Raw genomic sequence first — 22,727 nt, 5'->3', positions numbered from 1 at the left:
ATATGTGGGAGCTATATCCAAATCTAGGCCGAATTCGATATAATTTGGCACGTCTATTTCTTGACCGAATTTAGTCACACATTCCAAATTTTATCAAAATCGGACGTATAGAGCGTGTTTGGTGGAGCAAATACGTGAAATCGGGCGAAAGTATATATGGGAGCTATATTCAAATCTGAACCGAAAAAAACTATGGGTCTATCTCGTTTCCTTATGCATGTTACATACAAATGCAAAGACATCCCAGCTAACATTTTTTCCGAATTCGGACAGAATTTCTGAAAAAATATCCGATTCTGATGCCGAATTCGTACCGAATTCGGTACGAAAGTTGTATGGACGTGGTTACCGAATTCGGAAAGAAATTTCTAAGGAAATTCTTAAAAAATATTAGAGTTTCGCGACGAATTCGGTCCGTATTCGGAAGTAAATTCTTGGAAAATTCGGAGAAAAATTTAGATTTTCTGACGGAATTCGGTCCGATTTCGGAAGAAAATTCTGGAAAATTCGATGAAAAATTTAGATTTTCTTAAGAAAATCCGTCCGAATTCGGAAAGAAATTCTGGAAAAATTCGGAGAAAAGTTCAGATTTTCTGAAAAAAATCGGAAACAATTCTGACGCTGATGCCTTTGATATTAACACAACACGTGTCGTACTGTACAGAACAAACCCCACTCAGAGACAATTTTCTTTTAATGTGATATTTATAGAAGATTCTAATTTCAAACTTTCTAATGATTGTGCCTGTTGCTATCATTTTATGATTAAAAGTAGAACAATGTGCAGAAGCATGTTGAAGCTATCGGAACGAATTCGGAATGACGATTCTTAAGATTCTTTAGAAAATGTGCAGAGATTCTTAAAATAAACTTATAGAAAATCGGTCAAAATTCTAGGAAAATATTAGAGAAATCGGCCACATTTCTAAAAAATATTCATAAAATCTCAGAAAAAATCTGATATCAGAGCCCTCGGAAAAAATTGTTAGCTGGGATAATACCCCTTACCACAGTGTGGTGTAGGGTATAATAAAAAATTAAAAATATTACTATTTTTACGGATAAACGAAAATGACATTTTTGGACATCCTATGTGGAATTTGTACTAGAAAAAAGTTTGCCAAATTATATTGAAATCGTTTCAGATTTGAATATAGCTCCCATATATACATATGTTCACCCGATTTGATGTATTTGGTGCACCAAACACGCAAATTCTGTCGAATTTTGATGACATTTGGAAAATGTGTTCAAATTCGGACTACAAATAATTTTGCCAAATTATATTGAAATCGGTTCAGATTTGGATATAGTTTCCATATATATTTTCGCCGCCAAACTCTAAAACTCTATCCAATTTTGATGAAAATTGAAAATGTCATCGGACTAGGAACAAGTTGGCCAAATTATATTAAAATCGGTTCAAATTTGGATATAGATCCCATATATATTTTTCGCCGGATTTCATGTATTTGACGCACCAAACTCAACATTGTACAGACATTTTGATGAAATGTGGAAATGTGACCCAAACAAGAAAAAAGTATCAGTCGGCTTTGCCAACAGAGATATACCCTCAGCCTGTGTATATTGAAACAAATTTTTCAAAAAAAAAAAACGTATGTATTTAGGAGATTTTAAAAATTTTGGGCATTTGAACCGACAAAAATGAATGGATCTCCAGCCACTACATACATATGGCGCCATAGGGGTTTTTACACCCTTCGGGCGGTTTGCTCAAGAAGTATGGACTTGCCCCCGAAAAAACTTTTACTATCGTAATTGAGGCAATTTGCTTCAACAAACATCAAAGTGATTCCATATCAGGTCTTGAAGTGAACTTATCCGAAATTTTGTCTGGGAGGTACCGGATGGAGTGGAGAAATATAGTCCATATTTGAACCTGATCTATATCTGGTAGATATATTAGTATGTGTAAAGTATGGACCAATTCGGCCACTCCCTTCAAGAGTTACCGTACGAACAATTTTTCCGAACATTTTTGCACTTTTGTGGGTGAGGTACCTGAAGGAGTGGACCGATGTGGCTTATCTTCGAACTTAAACTATGTTTGGACAAAATATTACTAAGGCCAAATTTTGGATCGAATCGGCAGATCCGTTTGAGAGTTATCTTGCACTCCAACCACCTCACACGGTGTCATAGGGGTTTTTTGCAACTTTCAGGCTATTTTCTCAGGAAGTATGGACTTGCCCCTGATGAAACATGTACCGTCGTATGGGGGGCAGTGAATACAAGTTGCTAAAACAAAAATCAAAGCGATTCGAGAGATGGCCCTAAACTGAACTTTTCCGAAATTTTGTGTGGGAGGTACCCGAAGGAGTGGACCGATTGAATCCATATTGAAACCTTATCTAAGTCTGGTACACATTTCACGATGGGGAATGTATGGACCAAATCAGTTACTCCCTTCAATAGTTATCGTGCGCACAAATTTTGCGAACATTCTCTAAGTTTTGTGGGGGAGGTACCGGAAGGAGTGGACCGATATAGTCCATCTTCGAACTAAAACTAAGTTTGGGCAAAATATTACGAAAGCCAAAATTTGAAACACATTTCGTCCAAACATATTTGGTATCTAAAACCATTATTTCGATGAGGCACATTTTGCCCGTATGAAACTGTATATACCCTTGTTAGCATAAATGCTGAGGGTATAAAAATGTCGCCAAATGTTATTGAATGACGGGAAAGATGTAGGAAGTGGGTGTCTTAGTTGAACTTTCTGAATCTAGGATGACCCGCCCCATAACCAATTACGGCCCCTGCAGAAAATTAACAGGGCTGCAGGGTCTTTGGAAAAATAAGGGAGAGAGAGAGAGAGCGATGCCATCTCATGTACACATAACAGCCTATTTATTTTGATTGCCAGTCTTGAACACATGAACATCCAAAATTACGTCAGGAAAATCATTTTTTCTATCGGAATCAATGACAAAACAACTGAAAACGATAGAGAACCAATTATTCCACCATTCCGATTACAGAAATGGCATAAAAAGATTTTAATATAATGGTACTGTAAACGGAATATTTTTGTATGTCATCTTAAAGACAACTTTTCAGTCTACAAACTTGTTTTTTGAATTGTTAGAAAAAAATTCAACTCGTTTCCAAGTTATCAATGTTTATAATTTTTATTTCAGCTTACAGCAAATAGGAAAATCAGCAAAAATATAACCTGCACTTGTGCCAAAAATTTTGAAGTTGGTCTATGTTTGGACAAAATATTACGTGAACCAAATCGATTGGTCCGTTCTAGAGTTATCGTGCGCTCCAACCTGCCGGACAGACTTGGCTAAATCGACCCCAGATTGTCTGAAACGGATTTCGTCCAAACATACTTTGGGTCTAAAACCATTATTTTGAAGAGACACATTTTCTTTGCATGATCTTTGCAGGCTGAGAATATATGTATAAAGAAAGTAAAAGGTTCATTGATTTTTTTGATCAATGCTTTATTAAGGTTTTAGCTCAAAGGAAAAAATCGGTGTCGGATTTCTTAGCAATATATAGGGCCCATGAAAGCTTTGAAGCCCAGTGGCACGTGTTAACTTATTCCGATTGTGCTCAAACTTTTGTAATCTTAAAATCAAACTAAACTAAAAAATTTAAGGGGGTGCCACCTAAAAAAATCCGACATCGATTTTTTTAAACCATTGCACAGTGTCCAATTTTCCGAAAAACCTGGCCAAAAATCGAAATAGAATTTGTATCAGTTTACACTAAATAGGATCAAATATTGTTTATAGGATCCCACTGCGTGTAGTTATGAAAAAATATATACGTTTCTCGTTTAATAGCTCAAAGTGAACCTTTTTGGAATTTTTTTGTCTTAATATTTAAGTTCTTTATAAAACTATAAAAATATCCAAAATTAACAATGGTTTTTAAATATTTTTTATTTTGTAATTGTAATGAAAGGTATGTTGAAACGGATTTAAGATGTTTAATGTCGCCAATGAAGTGTGCATTTTAATAATAATTGATGTCCGTACTTGTTGATTTTTTTAAGGTCAATTTTCACAATAAATGATGAAAATTGTTGTGAGTAAGATCGAGTTGGGCTAAGTACCTTATCATTTTATAAAAAGGGAAGAGTTTTTTTTAACAATTTCCATCGAAACATCCTGCACATATTTGCACTTTTCTTTTTTATGTGATATTTTCGTTGATTCAGAATGTCAGAATATTGTATAGGATGACTTCCTGGCGTTTAGGTAAAATTTAGAGTTTTGATGTATTCTAGGACCTATTGTAAAATTTTATGATGAACAAGTTTCTAGAATATTTTGATATGCTAAGATCACATTTTATAGATGATTTTAAAGATTTGTAGAATGGTTAAATAATATAAAAATGAAAACAGCTACCCGAAAAACATAAGAACCCACGCTTAGTTCAAAATCCATTCATTTTTAGAGTTTTGGCCAGGTATTTCCTAAAATTGGATACTGTGCATTGCCTTATTTTGTTCGCAGGTTAAGTGGGTTTTCGTGAATGTTACATGACTTGACACTTTTTTCCGTTTTGGAAAAAAACAAAATTTTAAATTTGTTCACAAAAATATAAATTTCAAAGTGCTTTGTGCGTGACCTTGGTTGGTTTACGTGGTGGCTACACTTTATAGCCTCAATTAGTATGTAAGGAATACCGTTTTGAAAACCACACCACTCGTTCAAGGATTGTTATTTCGTAGTATTAAATTGATAGTTAAATCCAGCCCTATGAGTTGAGAAATCGTAGAAGGTCTCCCGGACCTACTTCGGCTATCTCGGCGATATTATGAAGGAACGGCTGTCCTATAGATTTAAGTCGTCGTTGCATTAGTGCAGGGCAGGAACAGAGGAGGTGCTCAACAGTTTCCTCCTCTTCTTCATCTCCGCAGCTGCGGCAGTGGTCGTTGTGTGGTATATTTAAGCGCATTGCGTGGTTACCGATAGCCCAGTGACCGGTTAACACTGCAATAAGTCTTGCCATGTTCCGTCGATTTTGGCTGATTAGGAACTTTGTGCGTTTGGCGTTGTATTGAGGCCATGTAGATTTTGATATTCGGCATGTTTCCGTTTTGTCCCATCTACTCTCAGCCAATGATAGATAGTATTTGAAGATATCCCCTTTAACTACTCCCATTGGTGTTGCGACTGACGCCTTTGGGAGTTCGTTAGAGGCGGATCCTGCTCTGGCTAGTTCGTCCGCTTTTTCGTTCCCATCCAGCCCCTTATGGCCTGGGATCCAGGTGAGAGTTACTCTTGACAGACGCCCTAGTTTAGCAAGTTCTTCTTTACAATCTTTCACTAGCTTCGATGTGGCAGAGTTTGATTTTATTGCAAGGAGTGCCGCTTGACTGTCGACAACAATTCCTATCGAGTTTGGTGTGTGGAGTTGTAAGAGAATAAAACAAGCTTCCTTTATGGCCAGTATCTCCGCCTGAAAAACACTGCAGTCGTCAGGTAGCTTTATGGATGTAGATATATTTGCATCATATGAGAAGACACCAGAACCGACTCCACATTTCATCTTGGAACCATCTGTGTATACATTGATGTCATGACCTGTCATTGGTGATCCATTATTCCATTCTTTCCTGCTTGGAAATTTGACTTCAAAAGGCTGATCAAAAGTTATTGTAGGAGCGCAGTAATCAGCAGTAGTTGCTATTTCTTTTGGTAGTTTGTGAAGCACGCACGCATGTCCGTAGGCTCTATCGCTTCATATTCCTAGAGCCCGCAGCCTTGCCGCATTACATGTTGCAGTTGCTTTGATGTGTATGTCTATTGGCAGAATGTGCATCATAACATTGAGGGATTCAGCCGGACAAGTCCGAATTGCCCCCGTCACCCCGATGCATGCTGATCTTTGTATGCTATATAGTTTTTTCTGCGTAGTTTTCTTTTCCACTGCTGGCCACCATACTAGTGCTCCATATGTGAGAATTGGTCTTATTATACTGGTGTACATCCATAACACCATTTTAGGTTTAAGGCCCCAACGGCTCCCAAACATTTTGCGACACGTGTAGTATGCAACGGTTGCTTTGTGAGCACGATGTTCCATGTTACGTTTCCATGATAGCTTTGAATCTAGGATGACGCCTAGGTACTTGGCGTGATCTGATAGGGGTATTTCTTGACCTCTTAGTCGTGGTAGATTAGGTATTGAATATTTGGTCTTTGTGGTGAATAGTACCATCTCAGTTTTCCCTGGATTCACACCCAGTCCACAGATTGTGGCCCAAGTATCTAGTGATTTCAGGGCCCCGTTCATGATGTCACTTATCACGGATGGGAACAAACCAGAGACGAGTATTACCACATCGTCCGCATAAGCAACCACCTTAATCCCCATATGGTCAAGTTTGATAAGGATTTCGTTAATGACAAGGAGCCAAAGTAGTGGGGATATAACTCCTCCCTGTGGAGTTCCTCTGTTTACGTGCTTTGACAGCGTACTGTTTCCTAGTGAGGCGGTAATAACTCTACTTTGCAGCATGGTGGTTATCCAGCTACTGATGAATGATTCCACGCCAAAGTTATCTAGAGCTTGTTTTATTGCTGTTGTACTGACATTATTGAAGGCACCTTCTATATCAAGAAAAGCAGCCAAGGTGTATTGTTTATGTTCTAAGGATTTTTCGATAGTCCTAACGACTTCGTGTAGGGCTGTATCTGTCGAGCGTCCCTTTATGTAGGCGTGTTGACTGGAAGATATGTTGTTTGAGTTATCCATCTTTTCTCGAATATGCACGTCGATGAGTCTTTCGAGCGTCTTAAGTAGAAATGATGAAAGGCTTATGGGTCTGAAGTCTTTAGCATTTTCATGACTACGTTTTCCTGCTTTGGGTATGAAGACAACTTTGACCTGTCTCCAACTCGCAGCAACGTAGTTAAGGGATATACATCTACTATAAATGTACACTAGCCAAGGGTTTATTATGGTCTCCGTACTTTGCAGCATTTTTGGTATGATACCATCTGGCCCCGGAGATTTGTAGGGAGAGAAGCTGTTAATAGCCCATGTAACTTTACTCGGACTTATTATCTTATTGACTTCAGTATCGTTTATGTCTGTATTAGTATTGGATTGCACTTCGCTGGTTCTATCAGAGCAGCCAGGGAATGCGTCGTAAGCAGAATTTCAAGAGATTCGGCTGAGTTATCAGACCATGTGCCGTTGTTTCTCTTTATATATGTGGGATTCGAGTGTCCTTTTGCCATAACTTTGCTTAGTCTGGCTGTATCTTTGGTGCTGTCTAGTGCTCCGCAAAATTCAATCCATGATTGCTTTTTCGCTCTGGCTATGGCCTTTTTGTACTCCTTTAGCTTATCCTTGTATGGCTGCCAGGATCCGCTTTGGTAGCTGTCGTTGAAAGCTTTCCGTGACTGTTTACGCAGTTTAGAGAGCTCGGATGTCCACCATGGTGGATAGTGCTTTTTCGAGCGCGTCTTAGGACATGATACTTTAAAAGCTGTATCTAGAGATTTCTCCAAAATAGATACAGCTTTATCTATACCCGCCGTAGTATCGCTTTTGTGTGGCATGCTGGGTAATTTGTCCCGCAAAACCCTATTGAACTTCTCCCAGTTCGTTCTTTTCGGGTTGCGAAAGCATTTAATTGATGTTGCTTTTTCTGATATATTGAAAAGTATCCAATTGTGATCTGAGAACGATTTTTTATCGGATACTATCCAGTTAGCTATTTCTAGATGACGTTTATCGGATACCAGTGTGAGGTCAATGACCTCCTGCCACCCACTAAAGTTATCCGAGCTTGGAAATACAAAAGTTGGGTTAGTACCTCTATTACATATGGTAAGATTGTTAGTATTAATGAAGTCTAGAACTGACTCACCTCTGTCGTTCGTTTCTGTGCTGCCCCATAGGGAATGCCTTGCGTTTGCATCGCAGCCAATGATGATGGTGTTGAGTGGATGTATGGCCTCCATGGCGCTCCAGACCTCGATTGGTGGGGCTTCTCTTGAGTGGGCCATGTAGCATGAGGCAATAAAGAACTGCTTGCCATTGTCCAGTTCCACTTTTGCAACGGTGAAGTCCGCTGTACTATACTCTGGACATAAAAATGCGTTTATTTTATTTTTAACAATTAGACATGATCTAGGCTTACCGTTATCCTTCATGTATAATGTTTTATATCCTCTGCTATTAAGACCCTTTACTTCGTTTTCGTAAACGTAGGGTTCTTGGATGATGCCTATATCAAGATCCTCCTCTACTAGAAGGATCCGCAGGTTATCTGAAGCGACTCTAGAGTGCTTCAGATTGATCTGCACGACCTTGAGCATCATCTTATTGTGGGGATGATGTTGATGGCCCCTCTAGCTGCATATTATCTAGCAGCTTTCCGGCATCGTCGATGTCATCTGCATCGTCTTCTCCGTTCGGGCCATGCGATCTTAGTATCTTTACTTTGGCTTCCCTCACGCCAAAGAACAGTTTGTTGCCGAGTCTCTCTAGTGCCTCCACTCCGGCCTCTGTTATAGAGAGAACCAAACTCATGCTGTTATTATTCGGGGGTTCAGTGGCGATTACGGACCAGTCGTCCATTAGAACATCCTTGTTCATCCTCGCCAGACCTTGTAGTAGTTTCGGGCCGTCACAATCTATCTTGGGCAGCCAAACCCTGGCACGAGGTCTTATTGGGATTTCTTAGGCTGGGATCAACCGCAGGCTGATGTCTTCCCATGCACCGCTGATCTTAGCCATGCATTTTTCCAAGAATCCCTTTGAGAACTCGTCCATGCATTTGATTACCCTGTAGCCACGATGAACCTCGCTTGAGTCGAAATGAGGCACGGGAGAATCTTCGTTTGTGAAAACATGTTCCATAACTTGTTCTGACAATTTAGTTTCTACCATGCCCCATTCCGCAGTGGTTATAGGGGACAGCTTTCCCTTCTTGTCGTTAGCCACGGCAACCATCAGGTCGTCCTTAACGACTTCATTGAAGGGACGTTTTGTTGTTGAAGAGGCAGTAGTGTTGTGTTTTTTCCTCTTGGCGGGCTTATTGTCCTCAGTCCGGGAGCGCTCACGTTTGGAGGAAGTTGGGCGATCGTCGTTTCTAGAGGTTTTGGCTTCCTCGTATTCCTCGACGATTTTAGTGTATTTTATTTTGTCCAGCTCATCCCGTTCGTGGACCGTACCATTTGCAGCATTCTTGGCGATCTTGCCGAGAATGAATTTTGCCTTCTGGTATAGGGCCTTTCGAACGTCGGCTGGACTTTTCTTTTTCTTATTGGTTTGTGTAGTTTTACCATCCTCAGAGACGGTCAGAGTTGCTGTTTTTGTGGTTGTCTGATGAAGTGTGTCACAACACTTAGTTGGCTAGCTACCAGCTCCTGGCTGGATGCTAAAAGGTCATCCTCGGAAGAGATGCCAGACTGCAACCGAGGAGTTTTGTTTTTATTTTCTAATGTATTTTTCTCCATATGTTGTTCCCACGAGTGTGCCGTAAGGGGATGGACCATCGTACGCAGTGACGGCTTGCGCAGACTAGGCTACTTATAAGTACAACTCGACCCGTGCCCTGGCGCCGAGGGGGGATTGCTAGCGACCAGACTTCTTTAGACACTTGTCGGCGATTCAGATCCTCAGCACAACTCCCACTACCTTGATCTTAAAAGTGTATATATATGTCACTCGTCCCAAAGGTGATCTGTGGAGCAAAATCAGTTCACCTTCTGGGCTCGTGACAATTCCCTCCTCCTTTTGCAACCGGGCTTGGGACCGTCTTTGGCGGAGTTAACGGTACTTTTTACTCGCTTTATGAAAAAATGTCAAAATATAAGCATTTTTTAATGGTTCACCAGGATAGAACCACCCTAAGAATTTACACAAATCCTTTGTTAGATGTGGTAAACTTTAACAAAAAACTATTTATAATTATAAATAAATGCCGTGAGTGTTAATTGCTATCAAATATTGTGCAAAAATTTGTATTAGGGTCTTGAAATTTGATGAAAATCGATGCTTAAAGCTCCAAAAAATATTTTTATGAAGAAATCGGTAGAAACAATTTATAAAGACAAAATTTTATACTGAAATATGTTTAAAATTTGCTATACTACAATAAAATTACAAAAATGTCACATTTTATAGGTTTATGAGTCCGAAACAGAGGAAATATGGTAAAGATAACTCAACATTCTACCTTTCCAATCCAAAATTTGATATTTTATCTCAGGAAAGTGAATACAAATCGATGGGTTCCACCCAGTTTCGTTGGCTGTGGACATCTACAGGTCCAAAAAATAAAGAAAATTCCACCGCCGAACGCCCCATGTCAACATCAAGGGCTTTGATTTAGAAGATATCGCATGACATGAAAGCACAGAAACATAGGCGCTCTTTTTGTGTAATAACGGATCAGAAATATTTTTTCGGTACTTATACTATAAGGGAAAAGATGTGTGAACATCATAACCATCAAAATTAAACCCTTTCCTTTCGAAAAATTAACGTCTTCCTTCCCGTATCGCTAAGCTATTTCTTCACATCAAATGTCTTAGAACCTTTTGAAATTCCAAGGATTTGATGTTGACATGGAGCGTTCGGCGGGGAAATTTTCTTTATTTTTTGCACCTGTAGATGTCCACAGCCAACGAAACTGGGTGGAACCCATCGATTTGTATTCACTTTCCTGAGATAAAATATCAAATTTTGGATTGGAAAGGTAGAATGTTGAGTTATCTTTACCATATTTCCTCTGTTTCAGACTCATAAACCTATAAAATGTGACTTGTTTGTAATTTTATTGTAGTATAGAAAATTTTGAACATAATCTATATATATAAAAGAGCAGTGAGGTGAGGTATTCACTGACTGACTGATTCATCACCGCCCAGACGAAACCGCTGAAGCTAGAAAGTTGAAATTTTGGGTGTAGGTTGCTGTTGGGTTGTAGGGGTGAGATAAGGCTGGGTTTTTGGAAATTCGACCCAGAAGTGTACGAAAACTACTAAAAGGTACTAAATATGGTACCCTTTGTATTAGGGAAACGGTAAGAGCTAGAATTCTGAAATTTGGAATGAGGGTAACTGATGGAGATCTAGAAAGATGTACCAAAGGGTTTTTGGAAAATCGACCTCTAAGTGTACGAAAAGTACTAAAATTGACAAAATTTAGTACCAATTGTATATTTTGAACGGATATAGCTAGAATCCTGGAATTTGGTATGGAAATCAAGGTTGGGAAGTGGTGTTGATGTAATTAAATGTTTTTGGAAAATCGTACTAATGTGTACGAAAAGTACTAAATGATACTAAATTTAGTACAAATTATATTTGGGTGAACGGATAGAACTGGAATCCTGAAATTTGAAATGACGGTCAATTGTGGAGAGTAACGAAGAAAACTTTTTGGAAATTCGAACTATAAGTGCACGAATGTAGTAAATGGTACTAAATTTAGTACAATTTGGATTTGGGTGAATGGATAGAGCTGGAATACAGATATTTGGAATGAGGGTCACTGATAAAGAGTAACAATGAAAGGTTTTTGGAAATTCCAACTATAAGGGTACGAAAAGTACTAAACGGTACTAAATTTAGTACAATTTTGATTTGGGTGAACGGATTGAGCTGGAATACAGACATCTGGAATGGGGGTTACCGATGAAGAGTAACAATGAAATGTTTTTGTGAATTCGAACTATAAGGGTAAAAGTACTAAATGGTACCAAATTTAGTACAATTTGGATTTGGGTGAACGGATAGAGCTGGAATCCTGAAATTTGGAATGAGGATCACTAATGAAGAGTAAAAATGAAAGGTTTTTGGAATTAGAACTATAAGTGTACGAAAAGTAATAAATGGTACTAAATTTAGTACAATTTGGATTTGGGTGAACGGATAGAGCTGGAATCCTGAAATTTGTAATGAGGGTCACTGATGGAGAGTAACAAAGAAAGGTTTTTAGAAATTCGAACTATAAGTGCACGAAAAGTACTAAATGGTACTAAATTTAGTACAATTTGGGTTTGCGTGAACGGATAGAGTGGGAATACAAACATTTGGAATAAGGGTCACTGATGAAGAGTAACAATGAAAGGTTTTTGGAAATTCGAACTATAAGGATACGAAAAGTACTAAATTTAGTACAACTTTGATTTGGGTGAACGGTTTGAACTGTGTCACTGATGAAGAGTAACAACAATGAAGGTTTTTGTAAACTCGAACTATAAGGGTACGAAAAGTACTAAATGGTAGTAAATTTTTTACAATTTGGATTTGGATGAACGGATAGAGCTGGAATCCTGAAATTTGAAATTAGGGTCAGTGGTGGAGAGTAACAAAGAAATGTTTTTGTAAATTCGAACTATAAGTGCACGAAAAGTTCTAAATGGTACTAAATTTAGTAGAATTTGGATTTGGGTGAACGGATTGAGCTTGAATCCTGAAATTTGTAATGAGTGTCACTGATGGAGAGTAACAAAGAAAGCTTTTTAGAAATTCGAGCTATAAGTGCACAAAAAGTACTAAATGATACTAAATTTAGTACAATTTGGATTTGGGTGAACGGATAGATCTGGAATCCTGAAATTTGGAATGAGAATCACTGCTGAAGAGTAAAAATGAAAGGTTTTTGGAATTCGAACTAAACTTATACGAAAAGTACTAAATAGTACTAAATATAGTACAATTTAAATATGGGTTAACGAATAGGGCCGGAATCCTGAAATTTGGAATGGGGGTCACTGATTAAGAGTAAGAAAGATGTACCAAAGGTCGAAAAGTCCTAAATGGTAGTGAGTTTAGTATGATTTGGATTTGGATTTGAAGAGCTGGAATCCTGAAATTTGGAATTAAGATTACTGTTAGAATATAGAATTGAGATATGGAGGAAGCTTTAGAAAATGGTACTAATGTGAACGAAGCAGTACTAACTGGTACGGAATTCGCTGTATTTGCGTGAACAGATTACTGTTGGAGTGAGGATTGAGGTAGTTTTGGAAATTCATACTTAAGGAAAAGTGCTAAATGGAACTACATTGGCTATAAATTGGGGTTAGATGAACGGATAGACCTGAGATATGAAAGTACATTTTGGAAAATCGTGTACGAAAAGTGCTAAATGGTACAAAATTTGGTACCTTTTGGTATTTGCTATATGGTAGAGAATTTTGTACAATTTGTGACTTTGTAAAGGGTAGACCTGGAATTTTGAAATTCGTTACTAGATTAGCAATTGGCGTTTAGAGTGGAGGTAGGGAGGAGGTTTTGAAAATTCGTACTTATTTATACAAAAAGTAGTAAATAGTACTATAATGGGTTTCAGGAGAACAGATAAAGCTGGAAAAGCGAATTGGGGTTAGGATATATGTTGAATATAAGGAAGTAATCTTTTAAAATACACTAAGTCGAGAGGTACCGTTATATGGGGATAAACGAAAACGTGGATTTTTATGGCCATTTTGAATGCCGAAAATTTAACGGTTCTGGGCGAAACCGCTAAAGCTAGAACCTTGCATTGTAAATGTGCGTGATTGTTGTTGTGAAGGCGTGAGATAAAGTTTAGTGTTTGGAAATTCGTACTGGAAGGGAATGCTGTGTTAGTGAAGGGTTAAACCCAGGAGTCAAATATGAAATTTGCAATATGATACGTAGTTTTGGAAATTCGAAATAAAAAATATGGTAGTTGTGTAGGGATGCGATACTTCAGATTTTTTTTGTAAATTCTGACTACAATCGAAAAAAATATTGGTAATAAAAATAGGTTTTAGTACAACAGAATCTCCAGTATTTACCATTCCCGCATTAAATATTGTTTATATATATTTTGTTCCCTTTCCGCATACGAAGTAGCGGGCATTTGCTAGTCTAATATATAAAAGACAATGTGTGTATGTTAGTATGTTTGTTTGTTTGTATGTTTGTATGTTCCGAATAGACTCAAAAACGGCTGAATAGATTTTCTTGAAAATTTCAGATAATGTACTGGGAACACCGGTGGTGAAAATAGGCTATATATTTTTTTGAATGGTCGTCGCGGAAGTGAAATATCGCGGTCATCCCAAATTATTCAAAAATGTATTATTTCAGATAATATACCTAATTTTAGTAAGCGTGAACTAAAACACTGGCTTCCATATGTGGGATAACGCGGTCAACGCCATATTTTGGAATACAGTAAAATCCCGATAACTTGAGATGTCACTATATAGAAATTCCGAAAAATCGATTGGGAAATCTTATGAAATTTTGTATGTGGTGTTTTTAGGTCTGAGAATAGGCCGTAATCTATTTTTTTATCCCTCTAAGTGTAGTGACCGGTGGTCCTCCCCACAATTTTTTTAAGAAAACAGCGAAATTCAAGATACGTTTTAATATATTGTTTACAAATTGTTTGCAATGCTATGGTAATTACAGTCTTGACCCTGAATGGTCGTCGCGGAAGTGAAATATCGCGGTCATCCCAAAATTTTCAAAAATGTATTATTTCATTTAATTAGAACTGCCGGGGGCCGGTGGTCCTCCCCCACAATGTTTTTAAGAAAATCTGAAATCTTTGATATTTTTGAACGTATTGTTTACAGATTGTTTTCCCTGAATGATCGCGGTCATCACAAAGCTTTCAAAAATGTATTATTTCAATTAATATACATAATTTTAGTAAGCGTAACACAAAAATGATATAAACACTAGCTTGAACAAGCGGGATAGCGCGGTCGTGAGCTATTTTAATACGGCTAAGTGTAGTGACCAGGGCTTCTCCTTCAAAATTTTTTTTAAAAAATCTGAAGTCCATGATATTTTTGAACGTATTGTTTACAGATTGTTTGCAATACTACTGTAATTACTGTCTTGACCCTGAATGGTCTTCGCGGAAGTGAAATATCGCGAAAAGTGAAATATCGCGGCCATCACAAAATTTGCAAACATATATTATTTCAGATAATATACATAATTTTGTAAGCGTGCCTACAAAATGCTATAAACGCTGAACACTAAACAATAAGTGGGATAGCGCGATCAACTCCACATTTTGGAATACAGTAAAATCTCGATAACTTGAGATGTCACTAGATCGAAATTCCAAAAAGATCGATTGGAAATCAGACAAAGTTATTGATATACAATATAATATCATCATTAGAATCAGAATACCGCGATCGTGTTCGATTTTTTCGAAAATATTATAATTACGGATAAAATCTCAAAATGTGTTAAGTGAAACTTCATGAGCATTGATTTCAATCCTTGGAATAGCTAGATAAAGATACATTTTTTAAATACAGCAAAATCTCGATAATAACAACTGCAATTTATAGAAGTAATTTTTTATTAATTATATAAATGTTGCCATACATATTCCGAAGGAACATACATTTCGCTGAGGGGTATTTTACCACTATAGAGCGCGAAGAAAAAAGTCGTTACGTTCGATCGGGCTGAATGAGGTTAAATCCACCAAAAATAGCGAAAATAAGGCGCCACCGTTCTATGGGAGCTATATCAAAACGAGGACTTATACTGAAAATTCTCTGCAAGACTGTTTACGACCCCTAACAGTGGCTATATCTCTGAACTATGGAAAATCGGGAGGTACTGTTTTATGGGAGCTATATTAAAACGTGAACCTATAACTGCTACATACCGAGCGCAAATAAAAAAGCGTGTCTTTCTGCTCTCCTCTTTAAAATATATTAAAACCAGATTTCAGCCATTTCGGTGTGATAATGATGTTAAATCCTCAAAAATAGCTAAAATCAGCCGGTACCGTTCTATGGGAGCTATATCAAAACGTGGACCTATAATGACAATTCTCTGCAGAAGTCTCCCCTGTCCCGCCTGGGATGTTTGTGGAACAATTATTATAACAATTACGACCCCAACCGAGACCAAAAATCCAATATATAGCAATGTTAATTGACGTGCACCGACCATTATATGTGGGTCACAAAGTGCTTTAAACTGTCGATTTATGGTGAAGGGTATAATAAAAGAGGAATTTATGTCAAGACATTGATTTATATTATGAAGGTTCTAGAGGGATGCCTAATTATGGCTGTATCAATACTGGATAGATAACTAAAGTTTACACGGAGAACCCAAACAACGGGCCAGCAACGCGGACCGGGTCAGCTAGTTTATATATATAAAAATGGTGTAAAAAATGTATAGTAATTCATAAAATGAGAACGGCTAGGCCGATTTCTGTAAAATTTTTTGTCAGTTATTCGTATTTTCGAGGAGAAGTTCTTTACGGAAGAAAATTTTGGAAAATCTCTCTGGAAAAGTCGGAAAATTGGAAAAATCGAAAATTGAGTTTTTGTATGAAATTTTATTCCTTAATAGCGAGACGAAGTTCGCAGGGTCCGCTAGTTCAGTATAAAATTTTGTCTTTATAAATTGGTTCTACCGATTTCTTAATAAAAATATTTTTTGGAGCTTTAAGCATCGATTTTCATCAAATTTCAAGACCCTAATACAAATTTTTGCACAATATTTCGAGCCCTTCCCGCGAAAAAGATGTAAGCGACATATTTTCGATTTTCGTTTTTTTACGGAAATCTATGAGGAATATTCCAACACACCATCTCCCAAATTTTTAGAACTCAGCCATCTACCGTTACGAAATTAGAGCAAAAACAATTTTGATGTAAGCGCCATTTTTGCTTTTTGTGTACATTTGTTTGTGACAGCGAATTGTCGCTTACATCAAATTGCACATTTACATACCATGTCGTTATTCAACTATATTACAAGAAATACGTTTTAATCTTATAATTCTTCGAATAAATACTTGCTATAAAATTAGTGTGCTTTGTTTTTAAATTGTAGATAAGAATTATTCTAAAAATGATTTGTTTCAAATATTTTTTTTTATGTAACCGCCACTTCTCAAAATAAAAGCCTGATTGCGTGACAGCGAAAAAGATGTAAGCGACACAAACTACCGTTATATTGAAGATATTCCACAATTTTTTTATTTTCTCAGTAAATAGGATTTAATAACAGAACTATACCAAATTTGAATAAACAGTTTTGGTTATATCAAAAGTTATTCAATAAAAACCGTCTCCTGTAAAATTAGCTTTTTGTCGCTTACACCTTTTTCGCGGGAAGGGCTCAATTTGATAGCAATTAACACTCACGGCATTTATTTATAATTATAAATAGTTTTTTGTTAAAGTTTACCACATCTAACAAAGGATTTGTGTAAATTCTTAGGGTGGTTCTATCCTGGTGAACCATTAAAAAATGATTATATTTTGACATTTTTTCATAAAGCGAGTAAAAAGAACCGTTATGACGCATATGTGAAACATGTTAGGTATTGAAAATATCGGCTACTATATACTCTACATCCAGGTTAGGCAATGTGCGCTTGGTGAGAGCAAGTGAGCGAAAACTTCAATGTAAAATGCATTGAAATGTATGCTCACTTGCTCTCAGCAAGCGCACATTGCCTGACCTGGATCTACATGTCCACAAAATTATAATTTACAATTCCTCTCCTTTCGTCTGATATAACGGTATTTGTAGACAAATATTGGTTGATTCTATTCAGATGAACCGGAGTGTATACATGTACATATGTATGTATGTATTTATTCACAAAACTTTATTAAGTAAAATTACTTAATAGTCTGTATTTTTATTTAATATGCAAATAATTTATTCAAACATAAATTAAATATTATAATTCAACATTAAAACATTTATTAGATATGTATTTTATTCAGCTAAACCATTATACGATTTTTCCACATTCACTTTCGTTTTAGATCTGAAAAATATACTAAATCAACAATCAAATGATAGTATGGATTTTCTTGTGGGTCCAATAGCGACATCATCGGCCACGGGAACCTCATCGACAACAGCAATGCCAGCAGCAGCAGCAGGTGGATCGGTAACACCCCTGACCATGAATCTGAACAACACCGCTGGCCAAAACAACGTCAATAACCAAACAAATACTACCAGTCTTGCACCACCATCATCCATAATGTCAACCCAGTCACAACATGCCACAGCTTCCACACTCATGGACTACAATACAAGTAACAACCAAACAATGTTGCCGCCAACTGCGATTAGTGGACCACAGCCAAGCACTTCCAGACCCTTGGAAAATCTTATGATTTTCGATAATTTCGATGTTCATGAATCGCATCGCATTGAGGATGGCATTTGTACCCAATTGTCCAGGTTACCACCCAAAAAACAGGAATTACTAAAACAGTTCGGTATTCAAACAAATCAGACCGTAACGTATTATGAAAAGTATATTCTCATCGAAAATTTCAACAGATTTTGCAATGTGAGCAAATTGAAAAAAACCACACCTATCTACAAACAGTGAATGCAAAAATTTTCCACTTTTGTTTTTCTAAATTTTGAGTCGAACAAAAGAATTTGATTTAATACGAATGCATTTTTTCTTCTTCTTCTTTCGTTTTGTTTCTTTTCTTATTTCCTTTGGAATTTCTTTAGGAATATAAGGTGGCCGATCATAGACCCTTTTTGGATTTATCGGAGAGCGGCTTACCAAAATCCGAGCAACTTAAATTCGTACGGTATTTGGGACAGGGACTACCCAATTTGACATTAAACAAAATCTACTTGATTTTCAAGGATATTTTAGGTTTAAGCAGAATAGAAAAGTAAGTATGAAAAATTGTTTGTGGCATTTTTGGAAATTAAAAAAATTATTTGTGTTTTTTTTTCTTTCAGAATGGCTATAGAGGGCTATAATTTAGATGTAATTTTGAAAAAGAAAAAGAGAAATTTATATAATAGAATGACAGCAGCAGCAGGTATGTACAAATAAATTTGTAAACAGACATACAATGTACATATGTATGTATTTATGATCATTAGTGTGACCCCAAATAAGAAAAAAATGTTTTTTCATTTCGCCATAAATTTTCATATACATATAAGGTTTTTGGGCATGGTAGAACAAATACAAGGTAAAGTTAATACTACAACAAATACAACTCGAACAACAACCACAAAGGAATTTGTTTTTGTTTGTAACGTTACTGCCAGTTGTATTTGTAAACAAAACAAGGAAATGTCTATAAAATATTGGAATTTAAAAAACTAATAATTTTTCACATTTGGTTCAATATTTTGGAAAACATGAATGAAAATTCGTTACATTTTCAATTTTTATGTTTCCACATCATTCCACTAAATGCATAAATTCTCGCAGAAAGTAGAATTCTTGCAGAAAAGTTTGGCGTCGCTGGAAATTCATAGAAAAAGGAGAAGCTGTTTCAATGTTTTGTTTTAGAAATCAAAGAAGCACATGTTTATTAGGGCTTCATTTTTTTAAATTTTAACAAAATACCTCACATATTAACAAACGTTGTATCGCCTCTACAAGCGGGGATTTACTGCGCGGCTTATCGTTCGAACTTGGAGGAGGTTACATATCATTGATATGAAGAAGTCTTTCTGGGGAATGTTTTTTTTCCGAATGATATATTTTTTTCTCAAAAAATATATGTCCCTAATGTACATCGAAATAGAAATAAATGTATAAAATGTCATACGAAATTTGACACTAACGTTTCAACCCAGTTCAGTCAGCTGTGTATTGCTGCTACCTTTTCTTATTCTACCATGGTTTTTGGGTCAAATGGAAAACATTTAGGGGAAGTTAGGATAAAAGATTTTTTGGGACACCCTAATGTACATGTTTTTGTAACGTGGTTAATGTTAGTGGCACACCTAAATCTTGTTAGAAAATTCCACAAAAGCGGAAGTTACAAAGCAACGGTCCTGACTGGTTTTAACATGGCAAAGCCCAAGACTTATCTTGGCCCCTCTTGCATCTCAAGTGGACACTGACCTGGCAGTGGTATCACCTGGAATGCTGCCTTTAACACCCGTTAAAGGCAGTGAGCTAACATGTACCGCATGTTCACCCATAAGAACGATAAAAAAAACTTGGGTTGGGCTAGTAACCCAACACGTCAAAATATAGTTTATTATGAAAAATAAAACACATATAAAAAAGTATCAGAGACAGAGATATAACCTCAGTCTATGTGAATTGAAACCTTCATCTACGGACAGACCGAATTTATGTAAGGTCTTTCTTGAATTTGTTGGCCCTTTTTGGACATTTGAAATTGCCGACAAAAATGTGGATTAGGATTTAAGATCAAAAGTGTTGCGAAGAGGTACATAAAGGAATGGACCGACATAGTCCATTATGGAAGTGGATCTTATTTTCAGTGGATCTTATCTAGTCATTTCAGTGGGTTATCGTATAACTTTTGGACCAGTATGCCAGGAAGCATGGACTTGTCAACGGAAAACATAATATGGCGGTAAACAGGACCACAACGAACAGTATCGGTATACATTTCCAAAGGATCCAAACAGACCCTAAACTGCACTTAGGCACAAATGTTAAACTTTTGTGGTGGAGGTGCCCTAAGGAGAGGACCGATATGGGCCATTCAAAGTTTGGACCAAATTGGTTGCCCCGTTCAAAAGATATCGCACATACAATTTTAGTGACGTTTTTTTAAATATAAGGGGAAGTACCGGAAGTTGTGGACCGATACTGCCCATCTTCGAACTGAAACTAAGTTTGGACAAAATATGACGAAGGCCAAATTTTGGACCAAATAGGTTTACACCTTTGGGGTTGTTTTCTCAAGAAGTATGGACTTGCCCCTGAAAAAAAATTTTACCGTCGTAACTGAGGCAGCGAATGTAAGTTGCTTCAACTAAAATCAAAGTGATTCGAGAGCACGTCTTAAAGTGAACTTATCCGAAATTTTGTGTGGGAGGTGCCTGAAGGAGTGGACCGATATGGCTTATCTTGGACAAAATAATACGAAGGCCAATTTTTGGACCGAATCGGTAGATGCGTTCGAGAGTTATGTTGCGCTTCAATTACTGCACACGGTGTCATAGGGATTTTTTGCACCTTTCAGGCTATTTTCTCAGGAAGTATTAACTTGTCCCCGATGAAACTTTACCGTCGTATGATGGGCAGTTAATGCAAGCTATCACAACAAAAATCAAAGCGATTCGAGAGAAAGTCCTAAACTGCACAGCGTTTGTGGTGCACTTCAAACGCTGCTCAGGTCTTAGTCGCCTCCAGGATTACTGCGATAGGAGTTATGTTGTTGCGTGCATCTCCCAGTGTGCCTCCAACTTCGTTGTCGTAATACAGGAAACCCGCCCCGGTCTCCCCAATAACAACAAGCACAGCTCCTAACTCTCCTAGTTGTTTTTCAGCGCCCCAGAAATGCATCATTTCTACAATTCAATTGCAACGGTCTCTGCAACAAAATCAGAGAGCATTCCGTCCTAGGCAATCACCATGGGATACAGCTCCGGCCGAGCAAGTTGATAGCTCCACATTTTACACGATGAATGAGGATAGGATGGAATTACCACAGATCGCCAGATGTCACGTTTGCGGCATCCGGTTTTATAAATGACGTACCCTGGCAGCCCGCCATTTCCTTCGGCTCAGGCCACCTATCATGGTCTCCCTTAACAATCACCACCTTGGGTAGCTGAGAGAATTTTCCTTTACATCATCATTGCTGCAGCCGCTCGTTACATTGCTGCTGGTCGAATAACCGAAATCAGAATCAGGGCAATCATGAATATTTCCCTCGGAAAGGGTCTATAGAAGTACTAGAATCACTTAATTATTCCGCAAGGGAACAAAAGAAATACGAATCCTGAAGACCCAAGAGTCAGTCTTGAAGTCATCATGGTAATAGACGAACGTAAGCGGAAAAGTGGCTAGATCACCTGAAGCAATGAAACATTGGTACAGGATTAAGTAAATTGTAGGCAACGGATAAATCACTCTCGAATGCGGGAAGTAATGACAGATACGAAGTGGTGCGCGTGTTATATAGGGCAAAGGGAAGTGTGCTGCTCCATATCAAAACCTTTTCAGCCGAGGAGGCACCATCACAATGTTGCAGACACCATCCGAAACGCGAAATCAACTAAAGCGTTGGACCCACGCAGAATATCAATGGTAATGCTTAAGCAACTGGATGAACCCGGAGTTAAGTATTTGTACCAGAAGCCTGGAAGGTTGGAAGGGTGGTCCCGCTACTGAAACCTAGCAAGAATGCCAGTTGGTGTGAATAGTACAGGCCTATTCCAATCCTGTCGCCAGTAGCAAAGATTCTAGGCGTACAACTCTTTGCCCAACATCAACTACTACAGCATTACACGCCATATCTACACATATCAGTAGCGGACTGAACCAGAATAGGCCGTGCGACCGAACGAACAGTCATAGTGGCACTTGACCTATCGAAGGCCTTCGATATAGTCAACCATGCCAAGCTGATCGAGGATGTAGGGAGGACAACTCTCCAGCCGTGTTTGAAATGTTAGGTAATCAACTATATGTGCGAACGCCAGTTGTTTGTGGAATTCAGAAACAAGAAGTCCAAAACCCGTAGAGTGGGGGTGTTCCCCAAGGCGGGGTCATATCTCCGAAACTGTTGATCCTCTACCCTTCAGATGGCATAGAGATCGTAATGTATGCGAATGATTGTACGATCTTGGCGTCTGGTCATATCGTCGATAACATATGTGATAAGTTAAATGTCTACGTAGCTTAGTAACTTAGTGCAGATCTTCCATCTTAAGAATATGAAAATATCAGCCGCTAAATCCACTGCCACTCTGTTTACTACCTGGACGCCTGAAATGAGGCTCCCAATGAACATATTGGTC

At 37.7% G+C, this 22,727-nt stretch overlaps 1 protein-coding gene across 2 annotated transcripts in view; it reads left to right on the top strand.

The window, feature by feature from the left end:
* Positions 1 to 22,727, top strand: part of LOC141402809 (uncharacterized) — a 152,442-nt gene that overhangs the window by 114,515 nt on the left and 15,200 nt on the right. For both annotated transcript variants that reach the window (XM_073984791.1, XM_073984792.1), the window contains exons 5-7: positions 17,768 to 18,306; positions 18,480 to 18,649; positions 18,720 to 18,802. In XM_073984791.1, coding sequence (XP_073840892.1) covers positions 17,768 to 18,306; positions 18,480 to 18,649; positions 18,720 to 18,802 — 792 coding nt within the window. The remainder of the gene's footprint in view (positions 1 to 17,767; positions 18,307 to 18,479; positions 18,650 to 18,719; positions 18,803 to 22,727) is intronic.

This window comes from Musca autumnalis, unplaced genomic scaffold (genome assembly GCF_047663935.1).
Source record: "Musca autumnalis isolate F117 unplaced genomic scaffold, ASM4766393v1 scaffold_4, whole genome shotgun sequence".
NCBI lineage: Eukaryota > Metazoa > Arthropoda > Insecta > Diptera > Muscidae > Musca > Musca autumnalis.
Note: the sequence above shows the minus strand (reverse complement) of the source record. Positions and strands in the feature narration are given on the sequence as shown.